The sequence below is a fragment of the Melospiza georgiana genome, chromosome 1, assembly GCF_028018845.1.
Source record: "Melospiza georgiana isolate bMelGeo1 chromosome 1, bMelGeo1.pri, whole genome shotgun sequence".
NCBI classification, from domain to species: Eukaryota; Metazoa; Chordata; class Aves; order Passeriformes; family Passerellidae; genus Melospiza; species Melospiza georgiana.
Window position 1 is genome coordinate 131560257 of NC_080430.1, and position 18043 is coordinate 131578299.

At 37.2% G+C, this 18043-nt stretch overlaps 1 protein-coding gene across 4 annotated transcripts in view; it reads right to left on the reverse strand.

Annotated features, from left to right (window-relative positions):
* Window positions 1–18043, reverse strand: part of VPS13B (vacuolar protein sorting 13 homolog B) — a 430338-nt gene that overhangs the window by 92805 nt on the left and 319490 nt on the right. For all 4 annotated transcript variants that reach the window (XM_058033971.1, XM_058033980.1, XM_058033988.1 and 1 more), the window contains exons 35-36: window positions 17451–17588; window positions 4877–5284 (exon numbers count right to left, since the gene is read on the reverse strand). In XM_058033971.1, the coding sequence (XP_057889954.1) occupies window positions 4877–5284; window positions 17451–17588 (546 nt within the window). The remainder of the gene's footprint in view (window positions 1–4876; window positions 5285–17450; window positions 17589–18043) is intronic.

Consider the following 18043-nt stretch of genomic DNA (forward strand, 5'->3'; position numbering starts at 1 on the left):
AGGATTAATACTGGTACTCAGTCCTGGGATTAGATGGTGTCTTGTTTCATGGATTTCAGGCCATCTGTTCTTCCCTCCTACATTATACTCCTGCAGAACTATAAACGCACCTCCACCTCAGGGACTATAGAAAGGAATTAGAATTCTTCTGCTTTTCATTATCACAAGATTCAGTAACTCATTTCATTGTCAGGATAATCCCCTTTTACTCTTTCTTTTGCGCTTGCAGGATATGCCAAAATGACAAATAAAATCCCAGATGTTAGAGACCTGATGAGGTCTCCACCTTTCCTTGAGTGTTGGGTTTAAGCTACTTGGGACACGGTGTCAAATCTGACAGGACCCTGATGCCCACACCCAATATTCATTAAGGTTTGTTAGTGATTTGTATAGCTGTCTACAAGCTGCACTTCCACCTCAGTCCTCAGTGGCCATTTAAATATTTAGTTTGTCCTCTGGCTTTTACTGACAGAGAATTAATTTCCTATTGTTCAAGTGTTGGAAAGAGTTTATATTTCTTTCTAAAAGTAACAAACGCCTTCTGGGTGTTGTAAATGGCTTGTTACTGCTGCATATTATTTTAGGTAGTCATATCTAATTTAAAGTTTTATTTCCCCATGGGCTAACTTGCATATCTGCAGCATCCAAAGGCTATGACAACGCCTTAGCAAAGTTTTCTCGAGGGAGTTAGTTAACTCCAAATTGAAGTTTGGTCTTCGTGCTATACCAATTCATATCTGCATTTAATTTCTAAAAGTACTGTAAAGTATCTCAAGTATGTAATTATTTTCAGGTTTAGTAAAATACTTGCAATTATCATAGGCTCAACTAGTGTTTATTTTTTCCCCCTTATTTATATGCTAAAGTAATCATTTCTACATATGGGACAAAGGGCTGGGGAATTCTGTGTATGATCTTTGGAATATTTTATGTCCGTAACTCTCTCAGTTCAGACACTGAACAGCACGACTTCCCTGCTGTGTCCAGCCAGAGTAAAATAAGGCTCCACTGAGAGGCTACAGGCTTCTTGTTGTCTTTCACTTTGGGGAAAGAGCGGTCCTCAACTTCTCTTAATTTATCTGCTCTTTTGGCAGGTAGGTAGTGCTAATTTCAACTACAAAGCTGAACTAACTGAAAGCCGTATGTTTAGAATAGCATTCTATTTTCCAGTATTTCTTGTTAAGACTTAGTTCAATTCTAATGGGACAGTTAAGGAGTGAGTCACACACCTCAAGCACGGCACCAAGAGATCTCAAATCTGACTGGGTACATGGGACTGGAGCTCCAAGCATTTGTGGAAGATGCCAGGTACTTCAGAAGACAAAAATCACTGTATCAGGTCTAACAGCAGTTCTTGGAGTTAGGGTTTTCTTCAACATTACAAATACACTGCCAAGCTATGTGTTTAGTTTACAAAAAAATGGATACAAGTTTTAACTTGTAACTCCAAGCCACAAAATATAAAATGACTAGAGATAATTGTTTTATTGAACATCAGTATGACAAAGTCCTACCCTTAAGGGCATCAGGAAAACTATAATGGTAACCTCTTTTAAAGTAAAATTATTTTTTAAGGGATTTTGTTCTGTTTTATTATTTTTTCTTTTTGTCCCAGTATACTGCAATACAGTCTACAACAGTATTATTTTACTAAAACCAAAATAGTGAGTATTTACACATGAGTACAGACAGGAACATAAGTATTCTAACAGAAATAGTAACCATGGTTGTTATAAGTAACTGTTGTACTAAAACCTGAAAAATGCCCAAAAGATGAAGTCCCTTGACACACTAAGGGTTTGGGGTTGTACAACAGCACAGCAGTATATATAGAAATAGAGGTGTTTTAATTTTATCCAATTGTAATGTGTGTGTTCAACACTTATAATTAATTGTGTTAGAAGTGAAATCATTCAACTAATTAGTCCCAATTCTTTTCAGAAGCTAAAACTTATTAGTTTCGTAAGAATTTAGGAAGAAAAATGAAACTAGAATGCCTTTAGCTTCCATGAATAAACCAGTAAAGTCTAGAGGGAAAACTGATATTAAAAGAAAAATAAGTTGGATAGCAAGCTTTCTTCTTAATTTCAGCTGAAAAGAAATGAAAGCAATACACAAGGTCATGCACTTTTATTTTCCCCCTATAAGGGAGGGAAAATGCCGACAATATATAATCTTGTGAGATTTTTTTTTTGCTCAATAATTCCTAGCAAATAGGATTCCTTACAAAACAACTTCACCTCCTGCATTGAAACTCATCTGGAAAAGGGGTCATTTCCACTGTTTATAAAACACTGCCACATAAAACGTGTAAAAAACCATATTTCACTAAAAATAGCTTGCGTAAGTAAGGGATTAGAGTGGTTTCTACTGCTATAATTGTTCCTTTGTAGTTTTTTCCATGATGTTTTTGAATAGTGTTTTTAACTATGTTTATTAAAGTCAGCACATCAAAAAGGATCAAAGAGTAAGCTAGTGAGAACCAAAGAAACCCCAAGCGTATTGTGTTGTCTCACTGGGGAGTTATGCAGATTCAAGTAAACAAGTGCAAATTGTTGAGGTTTTAATGAAAATTTTCTACAATTATTGTATCTGAAGTCATTCTATATAATAACATCTGTACAGCAGATGGCCATACTGTACAAAAGGCAAGCAATGCTCCTTTTTCTTCCTCTGTTTTAACAGTACATCTGAGATGACTACTTTTGTCATTGTGCTTAGCTTGATTCAGCAAATAATTCCTAAAATGCAGTTGCTGCAGATGGTCACAATAGTTATTCGACTGTAAAATCAAAGACATGGGGAAGCATTCACGTATTAGTTTCATTTTATTAAAAAAACCCGACATTAACCCTGGTCAGCTCAAAAGGTGTATCTATAAAACCTTTTATAAAAAGAACAGTAGTGAAGAACTGAGATATTTAAATGCTCCTTCCTTTCAAGACACAGCTAAAAACTTTTAAAAATTGTGTTAGCTTGCATAATTTCTTTGTAATAATAAAACAAATCTAGTTAGTAACTGTGGTATTCTTCTGAAGGATTTTTAACATTAGATTATAATACCATTTCCCTCACACTGAGTATTTTATCTTCTCTCCCGAAGTCGTAATTTCAACCTTTTCTATCAGCACTTTAAATTCATATTCACAACTGTAAAAAAAAAAATCCAAGCAATTTCTTACGAGATTTTTTGACAATTTCCATCAGTTCTGTGGAAGTGTGTCTTTTGTTCTAATTAGAACTTAATTTATTGCACCATCACAACAGTATGCAAAACCTCATGCAGATGTACTTTTCTTTCTACAAAGCAGAGATAAAGCATTTTTAACTGGAAAAAAAATGTGAAAAGCGTCTGTTGATGTCTACTAATTTTATGGCTATGAAAGTTCTTTATATAGAATAACTAATGTCCATTTTCATTAGATTTGACATCAGTATTGCTCCACTTCACAACGCCTGCCAGACTATGACCATACTGAAGATTCATGTATGGCTTATACCGCGTAAAATAAAGATTGATTTCCTCAGATTGCCAAAGGAATTAAGAAACAGAACTTCACAGCTGAAAATGTTTCTGAGACTTAACATGCAGGGCAAGGTACATCCTCCTTCTGGGAGGATGCAAACCTCCGGGGTATGTGAAATACAGTGTGAGTTTGCCAAATTGCTTTACAGAACAGTGAGGGAGCAGCCCGGCTTTGATGTATCGAAGCATGATGTGGACACCATAATGTACCATGGGACAGATAATGTACAAATGATAGAGGGGAACCCATGGAAGGGAAGAGGATTATGATACAGAAACAAAACTAAAACTATTTAAAGCACATTATAAAGGCTTTTCTCAGTTGCAGTGCCTTCTATGCTGGAGTTGTGATCCGAGTGGAAAAGCGTGGGAACACAGGCACTGTTCCTGCCTGCACTGCTCTTTATTAGTGGATAAATCAAAAGTTTCTGGCCCCAGCACTTTCATGGGTTTTCATGTCCTATGAACCTTAAATTTTTCATTTTTAACTTTTAAAACAATAAAGAAGAACTGGAACTTGCTGGCCTGAGGAAAAGTATTTCTGATGAAAAAGAAATAAATCACCACCTCAGCTGGCCAACAACTTGTTCCTCCCAGCTAGAGACCATTCTGCCTCTCAAACTACTCTTCCAACTACCTACATCTGGCTCATCTCCACACCATGGAAATATACCATCTTATTAATTTTATTGAAATGCTAATAAAACAATTTACAATGACACTCAAAATATCTCTATTTTAAATGAGTCTCTGGTATCTGGTTAATTGTACTCGAGGCATAAAGTTTCTTTGCAGTGCTTCAGTAATGAGGCCAGAGTGCTTATTTTCCCTGTGTGACTCTCAGGTGTGCAGAGGAAACATGTAAAAATTGAAAACTTCATAAATTTGGAGAAGAATAACAGCATGACCCAATATTTACATAGTTGCACCTGTCAGGGCTCTGAACAATTATTTTTACTTTTTTTTTTTTTGAGACAGAAACAAAGGTCCTAACAAGAAAATCTAGTTAAAGAGTGAAAACTGTCAGAATTTTGACCTTTGAATTATGTGCTAAATTATTGGAATACCAGAGGGGTGGTTCTCATAACCACTATTTCAGCCAGAATTCCATCAATAAATTAGTAATTACAAGCTAGGGGATATTAACTACAGAATTAATCATTCTTGGGTGCTCCCTCACAGAAAGGAAAACTTGGGTAATAGAGTCTATCAGGGATTTGCTATTTTCTGTTGTGGATTTATGATGTTGGCTGGAACAGTTCCCTGCAATGCCCCACACTTTGAAACGGTCACTAGATCACCACTTATACAAACCAGTAGCTCTTCCAACTTTAAAAAAAAACCTCTTACCTGAAGTTTTATGTCCACTTTTGATGTTCAGGCTTCCACTGAGGTTTGAGAAAGAGACTAACAAACAAGGTTTGCTGGGGTGTGGGATGGTTTCCATCAAAACAACCATTTGAACAGTGTGAATGGAAACTTTCTGGAAGCAGGAAAGGGCTTGCCATAAGTTTTCTTGCATTGAAGCCTTTTGCACAGTGCTGGTATGGGCTGCAGGTAGAAAGTCCTTTGTACTGGGGTGTCTGGATATCAAAGTGATGTCCTCATCTGGAATAATGCCAGCTGATGAAGCAGCCTCCTTCCTGGGCACATCTTCATTTGTGGTTATTATTTTCTTCAAGAACTGGTTTATTTGGTCAAGTCTGGCAAAACTGAGATTTGCTTTCAAAGGTTTTGATATGTCCACATTTATGTCAGCTGTAGGGGAGAATTGGAGAAAGAAATGTGATAAGCTATAGTGCAATTATTCAAGCTGTGTGCAAATATAAGCATTGAGCGGAAATAGCTTTTCCATCATATTTCCACCATGTTCCATTACAAGGACTGAATCAATGTTAAAACATAACAAAACAGTATTTTTAGCAATAAATCTGAATTAAAACATAATGAAAAATACTATAAGCAAACATCACTATGTACAGTTTTAAAGGAAGAAACATGGTACAAAGCGTATTTTATCTCGTTTCTTCCCAGGGATCACCACAGAAAGACACACACTTTATTTGAGTGTGTAGGAGGGGAGATACATTAGTTCTTTTGTGTAAGAATAAAAATATACTTCACATTCTCTCGAGTTTTATATCCAGAAGAGCTATTTGACTAAACTCCAAAGCCAACAGCGAACATTTTCAACACATTTAAATGAGTGAATAACATGTGTATTGTGTTGTTTCCTACACAGTTCCTATGCAGCAGTCTTCAATGCATTTTCAAGATGAAATGTGAAATAAAAAGCAAATACAAAAACTGAGGTATGTTTAGATTTCTTCATTTTCCAGGAGAAGGGAATAATGTATTCCTTTAATTTTTTTTTTTAATGTTTTTCATCTCCTCATCAAAAAGGATTTTGGTGTTTCTCAGACTATTAAAAGACTCACAGAATTTTTAGGAACCTCAATTAATATGAACAACATTGTTAATAGTCGCATCTTGGTAGCTGAGATGTAGGAATTGGCAAAATTATTTCACAGACTGGAAGCAGGATTTTATGAAGGCTGAAACTTATTTCTGTGCTGCAGCATCAGTACATAACAATTCCTTACAGAAATCCAGCTTTTAACTTAGTTTTTAGGATTTTTCATTTCAAATTCAGTTTTTGGCCAGTAATGAGACAGCTATTCTAGGTAGAGGGAAAAGGGCTTTTCCCTTTGCTGTTTGACTGCCACTGCCCCAACCCCATGAACCAAAAGTGATTTAAATTCTGTGCATATATCTAAACTAGATGAAATGTTCAAACAGCACTGCTTAGTTTTGAGTTTCATTATAAATATATACAGGAAACACTGTCTGTTGAAGGTTTTACACAGATTAATGAATATTTCATAGAAACTAGTTTCAAATTGTCCAGCACCACATCTTACTTCTAATGTTGATGCAAATAATGAGCTTGATTTTCCCATTCTTTAGGTAAATTTTTACACCAACGGTAAAGGGCTGTAGGGGCAGAGTTTCAGAGCTGCTTTTAAGAACAGATTTATAATGATTTCAGAGGTTCACAGGCATGTGGCAAAGTACTTTTCTGATCCCCTCCCCCCAAAAATATCTGGCACATTTTCTACAAAGATAAGAGGAATTTATTAATGGCTGTATAAGATCTGTCATAGCTGAACTAAAAAACCCCAAAATGATATTAGAAAAATGTCTGCACTATTCCACAAGCTGCAGCTAACTGAAATTTAAGACTGGAAAGCTATTTTTAACTTAGAACTTTAATTACTGGTTTTCTGAAAATGCTTTCTCTTGCACTGAAAGCCTTCCATACTAAACTAGGAACTGGCAAAACACTAGCTAATATGTGGGCCTAGCAGGAAGGCAAGCACCAAAGTTAGAAAGCTGGGCATTAGACGAAAACAGGATTGGAGGGGCTTGTTAAACACTGAAATTGGCTGCCCAGGAAGGTGAGGGAGTCACCATCCCTGGAAGTGTTCAAGAAGCAGCTGGACATAGCACTTAGTCAGGGTCTAGTTGACACGGTGTTGATCAAAGGTTGGACTCAGTGATCTCAGAGGTCTTCTTCAACCTCAATTATTCTGTGAAGATTTCCAGGCATCCAAAACCACACAAGATCAACTTAGAAGATTTTCCAAAATCCTTATGTATTGACATTTTAATTAAAATCATGGGAAGAAAAATGTCATAATACTTTGGAAAAACTCCCCATCCTCTTGGCACTTGGAATACCCCAAGATTTGTCTGCCTTCTATAAAGACTTCACAGGACTTCTCCTTCCTTTGAATAGAGAAAGGAGTTAGGAAGAAATTAGAGACCCATGTGACATTATGACATTATTTACAATAGTCAAATTGACTATTTTTAAAATGAAATGTTAAAAAAACAACTAAACAACTGCCTTATAAATTTAAATTTCTCCCTTACTACTGTAGTAATAAAGGAGTAAAATAAACAGATGCTATTTATTGCTTTTGCTAAATAATTGAGTTTCTAAGTTAGTAAAGGAGGACCCTTATTCCTTGGTATGGCAACTTTCACATCTAATTGCTTTATCTAATACACATCTAATTGCCAGCACTTTCCTATGGTAATATAGCCCAGAAGGCGGGAAAAAACCCAAAAACTTCTTAGAGCTAAGTTGACTCGACAGATGCCAAGGGCTTAGCCCAAGCTTAACACACCCAAAAACTGAGCGTGAAGGATGGCACAGGAGATGACCACAAAGGCAGAAGCTCCTTTTGGGGCTTCCTTTGGCCAGGGCAGAGAAGACACAGGGTGCTGGTGCAGCTCAGTGCTGGAACATGCTGGGCACTTGGGCCTGTGCTTTTATCACTGCTCTTGGCCACTCATTCAAGAAGGCAATAAAAAAAGGGCCACCAGGACACCAGAGAAATGCAAATGACTTCCCTCTTTTCTGTTTGGAAACTGTGCATGTCACACAGAAAAATGCTGTCATGACTGATAAATTGACAAAGTTTTGTATGAAATTATTATTATCCAGTAAATCAGCCCTGACAGAATGCGGTGGCAGCCAGAAGCATAATTGCAGAAAATGTGACTTTGGAACTTTCACAAAATATTTTAACTATCTCATAATGATACAGGTTATTTTTACAACTGGTTAAAGATTATGTAAAGAGATTCTTTGGTATTTTAAGTAAAATATTCAAAAAGAAAAGAGGAAACACAATTGAGCAATCTTTAGTCTTTGACCTCTTATATACATTATCCTTAGCAATGTAAAAGAAACTTTTAACATTCCTTCTAAGGAAAATATATTTAAGTGATGGACAGAACAATAAAAACTGATGAAACATGAAGAGCTATTTATAGGAGTTGATTAAGATAGATATTCAGCTGCTTCACCAGACAGTCAAAATGCACTAAAAAGAGCTTTAAAATCTATGAATCACACAGATTCAACTGGAATAAATTTTGGGAGGTGCAAAATCGAAGTGTAACTGTTTTTTTAGATTACTTTAAACACCTTGGGAAGAACAGCACATAACACTATGCAGATTCTATACTCGTAGGAAAACAGAGGCTTCCTGTAACTAACTCCGTGAATTGCTCAAAATTACATCAGAATCAACACAGAGCAAAAGGTAGTTCAAAGTCATCTTTAATGCCTCAATTACATCAGCTTCTCCTTTGCCTATTAGTGACTGGCTACCAAAATTATAACCCAATGCATTCTTTAGATTTAAGATGTATTAGCAATAACTTATTTTGCCAGGTGTTATCTATTTCCAGCAAGAACAAAAGAGGGAAAAATTTACTGTGCTTGCAAGTCGAGTGCATCAAGTGAGTTATTTCTGTTATGCTTAAAGCAAAGGGTATCAAAGCAATTTTTGATTACAGTACAGCATTTCAGTGTAGAATTTGAATTGCTCTTTCTCTTCCTCAATTTCTTCACTACTTCTCTTTAGATTACCCAGTAAATCCATGTATTTCAATTATTAGTTTCTAATTAGCCTTCACAACTTTCTGAACAGCAGCTAGGAAACAGAATGATGAAATAACTAGTGAGTTAAAAGGAGATTAGATAAATATAAATAAATTACACTTATTATATGCTCCCACCACACCAGGAGATGACTTAACAGTGGAGGAAAAAGAAACACTTTGGAATAATGAAATCAGAGAGGGAATTCAGGTCCCAGAGGCGATTCTACAGAGTTTTATGTTAATGTACACCTTGTGGGAGACCAAAAATCAACTGGAATAGTTTCCTGAAAACCGTTTCCAGCTATTTTCTCATTTTAAAAGTTCCAACTTCACTTGACCCATTAGTCATCATATTACTTACATTTATTATGTATTTTGAAATCTATTACAAAAAACCCAATGGATTCAATATGGCCTGTTTGAACTAAATCATAACAACGATAAAAAGAAACCTATGAGCAGCATTCTGAAATTTCTGTCTGAAGCAATTTCTTTCTCTGTCATTTTATTACTTAGACCTTCAGATAAAAAAAAATCAGGGTTATAAGTATTTTATTCTTGTTCTCCATAACATTCAAATTTGTATTGGGAAGATATAATTTTCATCTGTGAACTTGGGATAATGATGTTATCAAAAGGGCTTTTTATTTGGAGGGCTAAGGATGAACAAGCAACACAAAATAACAAAAGCTCCTAGCATTGTTGGTCCAGGTAAATTCCAGCTTACTGAAGCTGGGAGCTTCAGTGAACTTATTTTAATATATGCCGTAAGTTAATGTACAATATGTTACTACTTCTATGACTTAAAAACTACCATAGTATTTTCTTAATCTTAGATACCAGAGAGTAAATGCCATGAAAATCAGTCATAAGCTGAATAAGGACATGCTGGATCAATGGGCCAAGTCTATGAGGTCCAAAAGGTGAAATGTGAGTCCTGCACTTGTGTCACAACAATCCCATACAGTGCTACAGCCTGGGGGAAAGGTGTCAGGAAATCTGCTTCTTGGAAAAGGACTCATGGGTGCTGGTTGACAGGAGCTGAACATGAGCCAGCATGCCCAGGTGGCCAAGGAGGCCAAAGGCATCCAGGTTGTATCACCAGTAGTGTGGCCAGCAGGACCAGGGCAGCAGCTGTCCCCAGTGCTGGGCACTGGTGAGGCCCCATGTCAAGTGCTGTGTCCAGTTCTGGGCCCCTCACTAGACAAAGGACATTGAGGGGGCTGGAGAGTGTCCAGAGAAGGGCAATGAAGCTGCTGAAGGGTCGGGAGAGTAAATCTTATGAAAAGCAGCTGAGGGAGCTGGGGTTGTTTAACCTGGAGAAAAGGAGGCTCAAGGGGGACCTTATTGGTCTCTACAACTTCCAGAAAGGAGACTGGAGCCAGGTGGCGATTGGCCTCTTCTACCAGGCAACCAGCGACAGGACAAGAGGAAATGGCCTCAAACTGTGCCAGTGGAAGTCCAGTTCAGGAAGAATTTTTTCACTGAAAGGGTGGTCAGGCATTGGAACAGGCTGCCCAGAGAGGTGGTAGAGTCACCATCCCTTGAAGTATTTAAGAAATGACTGGACATGGCACTTAGGGCTATGATTTAGTTGCCATGGCAGTGCTAGGGAAAAAGTTGGACTCTATGATCTTGAAGGTCTTTGCCAAACTTAATGATTCTATCATTTATAAGACCCTAGTCTTTTCAAAGACCAAGAAATGCTGAAATGTGTGAGAGAAAAATATGCCATTTTCCAAGAATTGATTCATTTTCCACAACATTCATTCAGCAGTGGATCTTTTACTTCTCACAGCTGAAACAGAAAAAGCCAGATCTTTCTCCTTGAGGTTGGACATGGATCTCCCTCCCCCCTTCCCCAAGAAGGCTGTAAAATATTACACTTTTTAATATACAGTACTTCTATAGAAAAAAACCCTACTACTTATCCTAAACTCTTAAGATGATTTAATTTCCTTGTCCTAAACAGGAGAGGAGCAGATGATGGCATGAAAGAGTTTACCAACAGTGATATTCTTTCTCCCTTAGCCACCCATCCTGATGTAGGGACTTTAAACAGAGGAAATATGAGGAAGGTAAAGGTAATCTTGAGCCCTGATTCTGATTTGGAGTCAGGATGCCCCTTCAGCAAATGGTAATGGCTGAATTGCAAAAATTAAATTTATAAAAATAGGAAAGAGACATGTAAAGACCAGTTGTACTGTTCTCAATTGTCTGGTCCAGCATCAAAAGAGACACAAATTAAGAGAAATTGAAAAGCAAGAAGGATCCCAACTAATTGTTTTTATCCTCTAATTCATCATTCCCAATTTGGATCAAGGGAAAACGAGGAAGAAACTTGAGACCAGCCTTCAGAGGCCATCTGCAGTCCATCTTGCATTCTGCTTCTGTGAGACAGATGCCAGTTAGTCTAGAAGAGACTGGTAGTCACAGCTCAGTATTCCTACCCGCTGCTGTCTGTGCTGCTGCCCCACACAGGCAGCTCTCCAAGGCCAACATGGCAAACTGGAGCCTTCAGGGAGTTAAATCACCCTGAGCTGTGCTGGGTGCTCCCCAGCAGGAATAACAACTTCTTCCATGACCTAGTGTGTCACTGACATTATGTGAAGGTGACACTTGGGCATTAACAGCTCCAGCTTTGAGATCTCAGACAAAGCTCAGAGTGATGCAATTCTATTAATTTTTTAGAACTGTCACAAGTAAACCAAGATAAATTGTTGTAGGTCAAGAAGCCCAAAGATGCCATTAATAAACAATGGAGGGTTACTGCCATTCAGTAGATGATGACTGAAATTAAGCAACTGTGCAGCTATCAAATACAGCTCAGTACAATACAGAAGTGTGCCAAGGGCTGAATGATGAGGCCAAAAATTATAATGGGGGCATCAGGAAGCACTATCAGGAAAGGAAAACCCAGGCTAAGGGAAACATTAACTCTCTTAACAGAGAGTCAGGGAAGATGAAGCGCAATATAGTGAGACAAAATAAATTGTTCCAGGTCATGGAGCACATTTGTGGAAAAGAAAAGAACCCATAAATACTAACCCTCTATTTTCTGCTTAGCTGCTGAATAATACATCTATATTAAGAAGCACATGGGAAGAAAAAAAAAAAGAGCATTTCAGAAAATTGAGCAAATGTCTGAAATAAGCGTTAAAAGAATGTGAATAGACTGAAAAAGATTATAAGAAAATGTTTTTCAACTTCTCCATGTGGGTCCAGTGTGCAGTTTTCATTTTCTGTACTCAGACATATAAGAAATGAAATTTAAAAGAAGTGTTGTAGACAGTGTTTTTAGAAAGTTACTTTGATGATTTTCCTCATTATTACACGGATATTACAGACAATAGATGTGTCAAGTCCAAAGCAATACCTACAGGCTGGTACACCTGTTTGGAATATTTCTCTTTGCCCTCTTAATCAAATATATATAATTTCATGGCTACAGTGTCAGTGCTTTAAAAACTTGTTTGTAAAAGAGCAAAGGGAAAAAAAGCCCTACTAGAAAGCTCAAAAGTTTTGCAAATGACCCAGAGTTAATTAGAAAAGTCTGCACCCTGGCTAGTTCCCCTTCTCACGTGTCAGCTCTCATTAAATCAAAAAATTCTCCTTTCAAAGTTAACAAACACCATGGTTAACAAAACTGTTAAACTGGGATCAAGTGGGCACATTCCTAGGTTTATATATGATGTCATGCTAAGCAGCCCACAGCTGAACTTGCAAGTAGTATGAATGATTTTTCAATATATTAAGTATCTGATCTAATGCTAATTTTCTCTCTATAGGCTAACTGTGCTGGGAACAGGTGGCCCTGCTTTCAATTACGGAGGGCTAACATGCCAGTGTGAGGCCTGGATTAGTTCACCTTCTCACAGGGAATTTGCCTCGGTTGGGAATGGATTTATTATGGCTTCACACATGGAACGGAGCTCATGTCAGCTGAGGGCAGTGATACATCATATGATTCAAATTAACCTGCTGTGGACTGTTCCGCAGGGCTGATATTGTGTATTAAAATGACGACATTTTTAAAACAGCTTGAAAGAAACCAGGATTGCTGAAGTGCAATGGTTCCAATTTGTTCCAACTAATCTATCACCTGCTGGAGATATTATTCTAGAGGGTTTCTGGTAGCTGCTATTTTCCAGGTTTCTCCAAACCACTGACCTTGGTAATGGATACAATTGTTGCCTCTGCAAACAGTGGGGGAAAAAAGGCTGGAGAGAGTGCCCTGGTGCAGTTCTGATTATTGTTTTTTATACCTGAGCTGAGATCCCCTGCTGTGCCCCTCGTGGTCCCCAGATCATGTGTGGAGGGGCTGGCATGAAGGAGAAACCCACCAGCTCCCCAGTTCTCACTTCATCTTTCAGTGCGACACAACATTTCTTACTTTATTTGATACTGTCTTCTGCAGAAATTATTTATAAAGGTGAATTATCAAGGATCTCCATTCCTTCACATCTAACCCAATGCCTTCCCAAGAAACGACTGCGGAAAGAGGACTTCACTAAAGTTAAATCCACTAATTACAGATTATCATCCATAATTTGCGTGTACAAGTATTTAAAGGCAATTTTTATAAAGCTGTACTTCATAGACATGTTCTTGCATCATTTGCATCCAGAAAGGCTACATCAAAGACAGCTTTTATAGGTAAGAAAGGTGATTAAAAAAATCCAGGAGGTCTAAAAGGTAAAGACAATAATTTTTAAAAACCTATTAAAATTAGATGGTCATATTTGATCCTCACATAATGAATTATATCTAATGCTGAAGCAATAAATAGTTCACTTTAATGTATTAGACAAAAATTGGATCTACAACGCAGTAACAGAATGAATATAAAAGATAGAGGGTCATGTAAAGTGATGTAAATGGAATTTAAAAAATTTTACATAATTAGTTTCTGTAAAAAGAGAACGAATAGTCCTTTAATACATTGTGGGGTTAAAGTTGAGGTCTGTTCCCACAGGCCTGATGATAAATGCTTATTTCTCCCAGGATCCTATTACCTTAAATCTGGAAGAAATATAGTTTTTCTTTAGTTGCCAAAAATGTACAAAATAATCAACTCATGTGGCAAGAAGTGCATTAATGTATCCTGTTATTCTCATTTAATTAGTGGTTTCCAAGTTTAGCTACTTGCTGTAGTTTTTTGATCTCCAAGCTAATATAGACTGACAACCTGGTTTCCTGTGTGGTGAAACCATACGAGTTTTCTGTGGAACACCATCTACTTATCTACTTCAGCTGACAAACTATTTGCAAGGAGTACTGGTTTTATCTAACACAGCAAACACTGTGAGCCACTTGCAGATTTTTTTCTGTTAACTGCTTGACAGTATTTTGCATTATAAACATAGGCATGTTGGATTCTTATACTTGAAATTTAACCTCAGCACAACAACAATGTATCTTGAAAGAAAAATGGTATTACAATTAAACTACTGAACTCTGAACACTTGAAATCAACACAGAAAACTGTATAGTTATCCCAAATGCTACATATTTTTGTCTGCATAGGCACAGCTTTCAAAAATGTGCTGACTTTTCAGAACAGTTGATCATCTGTAACCAACAGGCAGCACCTCCCAGTATATTCAATGATTTCAGTGATTCACTTACTACAGTTATAAACCACATATACATAAATGACCATGAAACACACACTATGTCATTAGAAAATAGGTCACTCAGCAGCAGCATTCTTTGCCAGATATTCACCAAAGAAGAACAGCCTTCAAGGCCTGCAACAAAACTCTACTCCAACGGTGCCTTTATTTATTCAATTTATTAGCAAAGCTGTCTCCCACTGGTGCCTTTATTTATTTAATTTATTAGCTAAGCTGTCTCCCACCACACATACTGTTTGTTGATCTTGCAAGAGCTCTTGGGAGCTTTGCTGAGGTTCTTGTCCTCAAAGAACAACTGCCGGCTGAGCTAGGATCTGGTGGTGTAACACTTTCTCCAGGCTGCTGACGGCCAAGCTACCTCACCCTGGAAGAAGCTGTGGTTAGGGGACTTCTTGTCCCACAGGGCAGTTAGTAACTCATTTTCCAGTAGCCTGCTGAGGAGCTGTCAGGCTCTTGTAACTCTCTGCATGTGCTGTTCTGATGCAATCACATGCAGAATGAGCCTTCCATTACTCATCCAATGAAACTTCCATCCCCCAAGGAAGGCTTCTTGGTAAAGGTTAGTTTATTTGAAGAGGATCTCATAGTGGTTACAGCTGAGGTTAGAAAAATCTGCAAGGGATGGTGGAGCTGTTTTGTTATACTACACTGGCAAACACTTCATTAAAATTCAGAGAAATTACTGTTGAGTCATTCGTAATGATAGTTCCAATTAGTAGCAAAAAGATGATGAAAAAAAGCCTTTTGGCTAAGAATAGATCCTGGAAGAAATCTCTGAAGTTTTAAATGCTTTGCAAGAATAAATAGATTGAAGATTATGATGCATTAAATTATGGTTTTCCAGTTCCCTATTCAGCAAAACACTATGGAGGGGAGAGATTTAACACTAATGCAAGATACAACTGGACTGGTGAAACTGGGGTGAACACTTACACTATTTGTGAATATATACTTTGCAAGCTGGTGCCAACTTCTATGCTTGCTAGTTTTACTAGGAATCTGTCCTACTGACAGGACAGCATCAGGGAAACACCCTCAGGTGTGTAATAAATTAAATATAAAGGCTGTGCCAGGAAACTACAGTGAGAACCTTGAGAGAAGTGTTCTTACACAATGAAAGGTCTGGGAATATGGAAATCTAAGAAATGTGGGGACAGAGGACATATAAGAACTGGTAGCAGAAGGATAAAAGAAAACCATTGTGGCAGCAGTGATCAAAAGGTCCCTGATAGAAGACATCTTAACCCCTCCTGTGCTGTTCTGATTAGAATGAAAAGCCATCATTACTATCAATCATTTTTTTTTCAAATGGTAGCAGAACATGCAGTAGGGCCTGAGGATTCAAAGGCCTATTAATGTACCCAAATATGGATCAATATAACAAAATCTTCCCTGAAATTAAGTCTTTAGATAGCTAGAAAACAAGAAAAAAAAGGGGGCAATGATGAGGTTTTTCACATACTTTATTGTTTCCTTGAAACCTCTGCCTGTGTGCAAAAAACATTTTTCAAGCTACTTAACCACAGTATTTATAGTCAGGGTCAAATATGTGTGTATCATTCACTGGTTACTCAGTTTGATGTCTTGGGCTTTGATATTCAGAAGTGATTTCTGCTTTACCCAAAGACAATATGAGCTGTGTTTCCAACATCAAATTCTGTATTTTCAAGTACTTTGGAAAACTAAAATGGTGTGTTTTAAATTGACAACCTTAATAAAATGAGAAAACATTTAATGTCCCTGTGCCTCAATTGTCTTTTGTGGAATGGCAAGGGCATGGTATTCCATCATCCATGTGAGGGTTGTGCAGGTACATTAGTATTTCTGTAGAGCTCAGATGCTACAGCTGTAAGGCATGCAAAGGAAATTCTGCTGCAAATCCAAGATTAGATAGTGTGCTGTAAGACTGTATGAAGAGGTAACTGAATGAACATGAAAATCCTGTACTCAAGAGCTCCTCACTAAATGCCTGATAACAGCTGTGCTGTGTGAGGAATATTCAGGATAAGAAAATAGGTTAAACAATTCAATAAACTATAACAAATATGCAAATGAAAAAATAGTTATGTATTTTCTAACTTTCACTATAACCTCAATTATTTTTTACTGTGATGTAGCTATAAATATATGCTTCACAAAATAGAGAATGCAATTGGCAAGAATTTCTGATGCTCTAGGAGTGGAATTTCAAGTCACATTATGTTATGCAAATGCTAACACACCTCTACATTACACCACTTACATTAATTAAAGAAACACAATATTACTATCACTTTTTAAATTTTACAATATCAGCACTTAGGTGACTGTAATTTCCAGAGCCAGGTATCCAGATTTCAAAGAACCCAAGAGAAGATAGCGTAGAAAAACCTTCAGAAACTTTATAAAAGTCATCTTTTCTAAACACAACTGCAATAACATTTCAGTTTTCTAGGACTAGAAGCAGGTATGCTTCATTCTGCTGGAAATTCAACAAATTCAGCCTTTCTAAACTTAGTGTGGGAAGAAAATTAATTATTGAACCCTAAACCAGTGACTGGTCCAGGACTACCCATTCCCCAGTTTTCACTTTCATTCAGGGTAATTGCCAGAGGACAATTTCACATTAGTGAGTAAGGAATACAATACAATTCTGATTATCTGATATCACTGAGTCATAGAATAATTAGGTTGAAAGGGACCTCAACGCTGATCTCCTTCAAACTCCCCTGCCATGGGAAGGGACACCTTCCAATAGATCAGGTTGCTCAGGACCCCATCCCGTGTCCATGTGTGCATATCTAAAAACAGATTACATTAGAAAAAAAAGATTAAAGTGCAGCACTTACCTGGTCCATTAAGGAAGTCTTTAATTTGCACAGTGATAAGAGGAGGTGGAATACCACTTTTAGCATCTACCTCTCCTGCTACTGTCTGCAACCAAATGTTGCAATAATCCAGAGCTTCTGGTAGAGTCTTCCCAGGATCTACAGAGGATAATCATCATAGTCATTGATTATATTCCAGGAATATGATATATTACAAAATGCTACATACAAAATTGACTAGACAAAAGGAAAGAATTTTAAATGTAATATGGTAAATATTATACCTAATACGACTGGTTTACATAGCATTTGCACTTAAAGACAGATGCATGTGTGGAATAATGCACGCACTCAAGGGCAAGAGGACAAAGCCCAAATCACAAAAAATTTAGAAAACATGAAAAAATACCAAGTAAAATATGAGTAAAATACATCAACAGAACAAGACAACTGTAAATAGCACACAATTTCAGCTTTAATTAATGATTAAGTAATGACACTTAAGGACTCCTTACAAGAGAATCTGTGCTCAAAACCTGCTTCTAGATTTTATTGTCATTGATCAGTAGAGAAAATAATAATGGAAAGGTAAATTATAAAGGCAAAAAACCCAG